The sequence below is a fragment of the Chenopodium album genome, chromosome 8 (genome assembly GCF_948465745.1).
Source record: "Chenopodium album chromosome 8, dcCheAlbu1.1, whole genome shotgun sequence".
Lineage (NCBI taxonomy): Eukaryota > Viridiplantae > Streptophyta > Magnoliopsida > Caryophyllales > Amaranthaceae > Chenopodium > Chenopodium album.
Genome location: NC_137841.1, coordinates 20,102,240 through 20,110,425, shown reverse-complemented (window position 1 = coordinate 20,110,425; position 8,186 = coordinate 20,102,240). Strand labels below are relative to the sequence as shown.

The 8,186-nt window shown below is 39.3% G+C and overlaps 2 protein-coding genes across 2 annotated transcripts; both read left to right on the top strand.

The window, feature by feature from the left end:
* Positions 1–3,961: 3,961 nt before the first annotated feature.
* Positions 3,962–6,618, top strand: LOC145642790 (protein FAR-RED IMPAIRED RESPONSE 1-like). Its single transcript, XM_081693962.1, has 3 exons — positions 3,962–5,367; positions 5,992–6,535; positions 6,610–6,618. The coding sequence occupies exons 1-3, from the start codon at positions 3,962–3,964 to the stop codon at positions 6,616–6,618; spliced, it is 1,959 nt and encodes a 652-aa protein (XP_081550088.1).
* A 277-nt stretch (positions 6,619–6,895) lies between these two features.
* Positions 6,896–7,762, top strand: LOC145555884 (uncharacterized). The gene is made up of 2 exons (XM_081617598.1): positions 6,896–7,156; positions 7,224–7,762. The coding sequence occupies exons 1-2, from the start codon at positions 6,908–6,910 to the stop codon at positions 7,584–7,586; spliced, it is 612 nt and encodes a 203-aa protein (XP_081473724.1). The 5' UTR covers positions 6,896–6,907; the 3' UTR covers positions 7,587–7,762.
* The last annotated feature ends 424 nt before the right edge of the window (positions 7,763–8,186 follow it).

The following is an 8,186-nucleotide window of genomic DNA, read 5'->3' as shown; positions in this document are numbered from 1 at the left end:
ACTTCTCTCTCGGCCCAATACACTCTCCTCCCCCCAATGCAGACCCGGTCCCGTCATGGGATCAGTAAGCCCAATCCCAAATATGCTCATTTGACCATTGAGCATAAATCCCCATTACCCAAAAATCACAAACAAGCTTTGCAAGATCATAATTGGAATGCCGCCATGTTTGATGAATATAGTGCTTTAATTAAAACAGGGACTAGGGATTTGGTACCTCGGCCTGTGGGGGTGAATATTGTTAATTGTATGTGGATTTTTAAACATAAATACAAGTCTAATGGTGATCTTGAAAGGCACAAAGCTCATCTTGTATGTGATGGCAGGTCGTAGGAAGTTGGAGTTGATTGTGATGAGTCATTTAGTCCAGTTGTTAAATCGGAAACTATTCGCACAGTACTCAGTTTAGCCATGGCTAAAAAGTGGTCCATACATCGGTTAGATTTTTAAAATGCTTTTCTGCATGGTGACTTACAAGAAACAGTTTATTTGCATCAACCTCCGGGTTTTTGTGATCGGAGTAAGCCCGACTATGTCTGCCGTCTTTGCAAGGCTCTATATGGTTTGAAATAAGCCCCACGGGCTTGGTATCAACGTTTTGTAAATTTTTTGATCAAGTCAGGGTTCGTCATTGCTAAGAGTGACACTTCTCTTTTCACTTTTCGGCAAGGGAATGATTTAGCATATTTATTGCTTTATGTTGATGATATTATTCTAGTCACTTCTTCTGACAGGTTGCGCACATGAATTATTTCTAGCTTACAGAAAGAATTTCCTATGTTGGACATAGAGCCACTGAGTTACTTTTTGGGAATTGCAGTTACTCGAACTCCCTCTTATATGTTATTGTCTCAGCAGAAATATGCACAGGAAATCTTAGAGCGTGCAGGTATGAGTTCCTGTAAATCTGCCGCCACTCCTGTTGACACTAAGTCTAAACTCAGTGCTAATTCGGGTTCTCCATTCCGGGATCCTACTCTATATCACAGCCTTGCTGGTGCACTTCAGTATCTTACTTTTACTCGTCTAGATATTGCTTATGCGGTACAACAGGTGTGTTTATTTATGCACGATCCCAGGGAGCCGCATTTTAATCCTTTAAAACGCATTATGCGTTATATTCAGGTACTATTGATCACGGTTTATATTTATATCCTTTTGCTCCTACTCGCTTGATTACTTATACTGACGCTGATTGGGGAGGTTGTCCCGACACTCGTCGTTCCACATCGGGTTATTGTTGTTTTCTCGGGGATAAAATCTCGTTTCTTGGTCAGCAAAGCGTCAACCTACTTTGTCTAAATCAAGTGCAGAGGCGGAGTATCAAGGCGTTGCGAACGTGGTTTCTGAAGCTTGTTGGCTTCGTAATTTATTATTGGAGCTTTATTGTCTCCTTCGGCAGGCTACTATCGTTTACTATGATAATATCAGCACAATCTATCTATCTAGTAACCCGGTTTGTCACCAACGCACCAAACATGTGGAAATGGACATCCACTTTGTTCGAGAAAAGGTTGTGTTGGGTGAGGTTCGGGTTCTTCATGTTCCATCACGATATCAGTTTGCAGACATCTTCACTAAGGGCTTATCGAGGGAGCTTTTTTTAGACTTCAGATCCAGTCTTTGCGTACGACCTCCTCCCGCTTCGACTATGGGGGTGTGATAGATATTATATTTAGATAATATTTGTCGGATATATTTGTATATATTTTGTATAATTATCTTATTAGATTCCTAACGTGATTAGGGTTAGGCTTGTAACATTATATAAAGTGATCAATGGTACACACTCCAATTTGAGGAGTTCTCCCGAAATCTAACAAATAAGTTGTTGTCAACATCTCCCGAGCTCTAACAATTGTTAAAACCTGTATAGTTTGATGTAAAATATTTTCAATAGAAAAGAGTTTTTGAAAGCATACTTTCAGAAAGAAAATTTTGACTTTTGCTACCACTAAAACACCCTTATTCTACTTTTGCTACCCATCTAAATTTTTATTTAATTTTACTACCACTCAAAATTGAAAATTATAGGTTTTGCTACCATTTAACTTTTTCGTTACAATTTCCGTTTGAGGGACCCATTTATTTAACTACTTCCAATTTCTTCTTCTTCTCTCTCCACGAACCTCCTCGTAGCAACCCCATCCCAAACTCCCACCCATTCTCCGGCAACACCCCACCATGCAATCATTACCATCAATCGCCAACATCATCACCAAGCAGCAAAGTATCTCAGAAATTTGATAAATTGAAGAAATCATGGCCTCAAATTAAAATAATTGAGTAAAGGGTTCTCAATTTGGGCTAAATTAATTACGAATCCGGGGTTTATTGATTAATTAATTTGCAAATTTAATTGGGTAGTAATCTCTTGAATTACGATTTGTGGTTAATATAATTGATTGAAAAGTACAAATTTTACATACACGAAGAGCAAATATAATAGGAAATGGACTTCACCAATGAAGTTCTGGAAGATTTACTGAATGTGGAATCCAAGCTTCAAGATATTCAAAGTTTTAAATTGCAGTATAATTTTGCGTTTTATTCATGGGTAATTTAGTTTAAGTATTTAGGTATATTTTTATATAAATATTTTCATCTTTCATGGCAAACTTTGCATAACCAAAAAATGTGAAGAAAGACTACAATTTAGTTGAGGAAGACGATGATTTTTAGGTAAATGAGGCTTAGATAATTCATATAAATTAGTTTTGGGGGTCTGGTTTTTCAATGTGTACAATTGGAGTTTGCAAATAGCAGTTCGGTGGTGATTGTTGCCGATAGATATGGTCGAACAGGGGTGAGATGGGGGCCATGGGGCTACTGTGGTCAGTGCTGTGGGATGGGATTGTCTGAGAATGGGTGGGGTCGGGTTTGGGATGGAGTCATTGTGAGGAGATTCTGAGAGAAGACGAAGAATATGGAATAAGGTTATTTGTGGGCCTCATAAACGGAAATATTAACGGAAAAGGTTAAGTGGTAGAAAAACCTATAATTTTTGGGTTTTTATTGAGATATATCATATATTATATTTTGAGCGAGCCCCAGTTGCTCATCGTGAGAAACAAGGTTGTTCCTCACAATGGCAGTTTTGAAAATATTTTGATGTTTTCCACTTACTGAGATGCTGAGTCGGATTTCGTGGGGACAACTTATGTGTCAAATTGGTTGAATAATGGCGTAACAAGAAAACGGAATAACAGAATTAGCTGAGCTCCTCTCACCACTTTCAGAATTAGCTCATAGCTCTCCTCAACTCTATCAGAGCTCCTAACCTCTCCTCACCTGCCCAGATGACTTAATTGGGTCTTCAAGTTGTCGGAAATCCGTCGAAGATAACAGGTTGGTGAAGTTTTCTATTCTTTCTTCTTCGTCCCTTCATGTTAATTTTTGTTAGATCTGTTGTTCTGGTTCTAGGGTTTTGGTCAAATTGAATTCACAATTGAGACCGAAATCAGAATGATTGAAAGTAATGGGGTTATGCGTTGACATTCCTATGTTGAAATGGTACAAATTGGCTGAAAATGGGTGATTGATTTTGGTTTAAAGGGTGTAAAATGGAAAATATGAGAATATGTTGTTGTCTTGTTACTGCAAAAGCGTGTTGGTGTTGTCTTGGTCGATTTTTCATACTTTTTTAAATTGGTTGTAGTTACACAGACTATGGTTGTTTTAATTTGTACAATAATGATATGTAATGCGATCTGTTATAATGGGGTTTGAAGTTCTGATAATTGCTGATTGATTTTGGATAAAAATTCAATTCATACTTTATAAAACTGTGTTATAGTCTTGTGTGATGCCAAAACGTGTTGGTTGAATTGTCGTACTTTGTTCGGAGAGTTATGATTGTTTCAATTTGTATCATATTTCTGTTGGTGTTCTGCTTTTAAAGGGTGGAAGTGAATTGTTTTTGATGTTATAAGAGTGGAGTTAAGTTTAGGAGGATATTCATATGGAGGGTATAGAAGACATAGTTCTTGCAGATAGTGTTAGTGAAGATGTTATAAGGGTCAGTAATGTTGGTGTTGGTGATAGGGGCAGTGGAGTTAAGGTCAGGAGGAGTAACATTGATATGTTGGAGGGTATTGATATGTTGGATGGTATTGATATGGAGGGTATTGATATGGAGGTTTTAGAAGACACAGTTGTTGCAGATAGTGTTAGTGAAGATGTTAACATGAATGTTGGGTATTTATCCCCCTTGAATACAATTCAGACAACTCACACTATGGTTGGTAGCAACGATATGGCAGTTGGTAGCAATGACATGACAATAATTGTTGAAGAGCCTAAGGAAGGGATGGTCTTCCCGTCTTCAGAAGATGTTGAAGCCTACTATAAGGAGTATGCTGAGCAGATGGGGTTTGGAGTGTCTAGGGTTCAAGGTGTAAATTGTAAGAAGGACAACAGGAAAAAAAAAATAGCTAACACGTGGAAGTGTGTGTGTTGGGGAAAACCAGACATGAGGGCTAGGAGGGAAGCCAAGAAGAGGGCAAAGGCAATGGGTGTTGGAGGTTCAGGTGGTTTAGTTGATGGGGTGGTATGTGAGGATCAGTTACGTCGTATGAAGAGGACTTCGAAAAAGTGTGAATGTGAGGCCCGTGTTTATGCTAGAATGAATGAAGATGGCTTGTGGGTGTTGAAGACAGTGCACCTAGAGCATAATCACCAGATTGATCCAGCAAATTCTAAGCTTGTGAAGGAGTACCGCATGAAGCACCTGACCCCATCATTGAGGAGGACGTTGATGGATTACTATGAGCTAGGTGTACCAGTTTCTCAAATACACGGTTGCATGGCATCCAAACGAAAAGGACTGGACAAAATGCGTCTCACCGTCAAAGAATTACAACATGAGGTGTACAAGGTAAAGCGGTTGAAGATGGTTGGAGGGGACTCGGTGGCAATGATGGAGTTTTTTGAAAAAATGCAATTCGACAACCAAAATTTTTTCCATGCCCAACGGTTGGATGAAGAAGGGAGGCTTAAGGATGTGATGTGGGTGGATGCAAGAAGTAGGGTTGCTTATGAGGACTTTGGGGATGTGGTATGCTACGACGCAACATACCTAACAAATGAGTACGAGTTCCCATTTGCGAACTTTGTTGGTGTGAACCACCACGGGAAATCGTTGTTGTTGGGATGTGCTCTTGTTTCTCATGAAGACTGCGATACTTTTCGGTGGATATTTCAGCAGTGGCTAGCTTGTATGAACAACAAAGCTCCTAGTGCCATTTTGACTGACCAAGCGGCAGCTATGCGGAGGCCCCTAGCTGAAGTCATGCCAAACACGATTCATCGTTGGTGCATATGGAATATAATGAGCAAGATCCCTGAAAAACTTGGCAAGTGCGCACGGTAAGAGGCTTATGCAATTATTAGTTCATATTAGGTGTTGTCTGACTTCAATGAGTACAATAATCTGCTGTATGAGTTCAATATAAGTTAATTAATTTTTTTTTGTTTTATTTTTTTTGTGAAGAGGAGTCTCATCTATTAGGCCTTAACAGGCTTCAGAATAAGAGTTAGATAATTATTGATCAATATAAGTTTAATGATATATGAACTGTTGTGAGTACAATATAAGTTTAATGATATATGATCTGTTGTGACTGATGCTGGCTAATATTTGGCCTTCAAATCTGATGTAATAGTTTAATGATATGCCAAGTTGGGTGCAGGATAAAAATATATGAACTATCAGAGCCAGAGTAAATTTTTTCTGTTATTTTTTTGTGAAGGGGAGTCTGATCTATTAGGCCTTTAGAGCAGATATATACAGTAGCAAATGATCAGGAGGCTTGGTGGTATACAAAAGATTGCTGCTAAACACACTAGACAGAGTTAGAGTCTTCAAGTTGTTGTGCTGTTTTGTTAAATATAATTTGCTTGCATTTGTGTTTTTTTCAAGATGTTATAGTTTTAGACCATAGTTTTTTAAGACATTGTATATATTGTGATGGTAAATTAATTTTTGTCTAGGTACCAAGACTTTGTCAACCCCCTGAAAGAGGTGGTGTATGAGAGTTTTGATCCCGAGGAGTTCAATACCCGATGGGCTGAGTTCATAGCGGAGTATAACTTGGAGGACAATGAATGGCTGCATAGCCTCCACAAGGAGAGTCATATGTGGGTGCCTGCGTACATGAAGGAGTATTTCTGGGCTGGTATGAAGACCACACAAAGGGTGGAGAGCATCAATCGGTTTTTTGATGGCTACGTAAACCGCAAAACTAAACTCCACGAGTTTCCCCAGAAATATGACATGGCCTTAACTCAACGCGTGTCAGATGAAGTGAGTGCAGATGAGCGTTGCTCGAAGTACCTAAGGAGGTTGGTTAGTGGCTTCAAAGTCGAAAAAATTTTCCAAAAGTTATACGCAGACAACAAGTTTCAAGAAGTTCAAACGGAGTGTTCGAGATTGATGTATTGCAGCCTCCAAGGAAAGGAGGTTTTGTCTGAAAACCTTATTCAGTATTTGCTGATCGATCGTGTATGGATAGTACCTCCAGGTGCTAGTGAGGAGGTCATTACAGATAGGCGAAGGTTTTACCAAGTTACTTACTATCCTATGACTAAGGAGGTTCAATGTGTTTGCAGGAAGTTTGAGACAAGTGGCATACTTTGCAAACACTGTATTAGAATTCTTGACGAAAACGAGGTTGAAGATCTGCCAAAAAAGTACATTTTAGACCGTTGGCGGAAGGATGTACCCCGTAAGCACACTAGGGTCAAGGTGTCCTTCCATGATCCGAGCGACACAGAGAATGTGCAGAGATTCAACAGAATCATGGAAAAGTTCGAGCCCATCTGTGACACTGCTGCCATGCTCAATGATCAAACAATCCAAATTGTAATTGAAGCATTATCAAAGCTTCAAAAAGTTGTTAATGATTGTATGGACAAGAAGAGTCAGGAAAATGTTCCTGTAGTTAGCACACTTTCATTACTCGCTGAAGAAGACAGAACGTTTTCATCAGTCTCAGTTCATGCTGATCCTATAGACCCATGTCCATCTGCCATGGTGCCTGTTATAAAGGACCCTATAATTAAGAAAAGGAAAAGGGGCAGGCCTAAGGGTTCAAGGCACAAATCGTTAGCTGAAATTGGCTACAAGAAACCCAACAAGAACAAGAAGCCTAGCCCAGTAAGATTTATGCTTTTATTGTCATTACTTTTTATTTATGGAATAAGCTGACTTGGATATCATATAGGATGCAGGAAATGGTGTCGAGGAGGGTGAAGAGGATGCAGGAAATGGTGCCGAGGAGGGTGAAGAGGATGCGAATGAGGAGGATGAACATGCACCGACTGCAGGAACAGTTAAGGTAAAGGCAAAGGGAAAGGGAAAGGCAGAACAATGTAAGGGCAAGGGAAAGGGCAAACCAATCAAGGGAAAGGCAGAACAAGGTAAGGGCAAGGGAAAGGGCAAACCAATCAAGGGCAAGGCAGGAACAGTTAAGGGAAAGGGGAAGGGCAATGCCGAACCAGATAAGGGAAAGGGAAAGGGAAAGGGCACGGGCAAGGGCAATGCTGAACCTGTAAGTTTATACAGTCATTTATGTGATTCCAATTAAATTATTTTTTATATCATATTTAACACATCACTCACAGGTGGTGAAGCATAAGGTGGTGAAACAGAAAAGGCTTGTGGAACTAATGGCCAACGGGGCGTGACTTGTAAGTTTGGATACTACATCAACCGGAAGGCATACGTATTCCCGGGAGGCGAACAAGTTTGCTGATGTGGATTCGTGCGTTTATCATATTTAACAAAAACCTAATGTCTGATCTATTATGAGTTGAGTCTTATGTGTTGAATCTAATGTATGAACATGATTTGAATCTAGGATTTATAATATCACACTTGAGGCTCAAAACACATGCATACTTGCTAATCAGGCTATTAACATTACCAAAGATTGAAAATATAAGCAACTCCTTCTTGTACAACAGTATATGTACAAAACCAAAATATTGGAGTAGTGAAAAAAGCAAAAAAATTAAAAAAAAAATGGGGGATGGGAAATGCGGCTGCTGGGATTCGAACCTAGAACCAAATATAGTGCATATAGAATGTAAACCAATTGAGACAGTCATCGACCGTGATATAGTTAGAAAACAAATATTATATATAGTATGGAACTATTGCTTTTGCACTCTCATTCTCATTTGCA

What these genes read in the sequence shown, in the direction of transcription:
- LOC145642790 (XM_081693962.1), top strand. Translation starts at nt 3,962, where the DNA reads ATGGAGGGTATAGAAGACATAGTTCTTGCAGATAGTGTTAGTGAAGAT. An exon ending in AAACTTGGCAAGTGCGCACG is followed by an intron (nt 5,368 to 5,991) that starts GTAAGAGGCTTA and finishes ATTTTTGTCTAG; the next exon opens with GTACCAAGACTTTGTCAACC.
- LOC145555884 (XM_081617598.1), top strand. Translation starts at nt 6,908, where the DNA reads ATGGACAAGAAGAGTCAGGAAAATGTTCCTGTAGTTAGCACACTTTCA. An exon ending in AGAACAAGAAGCCTAGCCCA is followed by an intron (nt 7,157 to 7,223) that starts GTAAGATTTATG and finishes GATATCATATAG; the next exon opens with GATGCAGGAAATGGTGTCGA.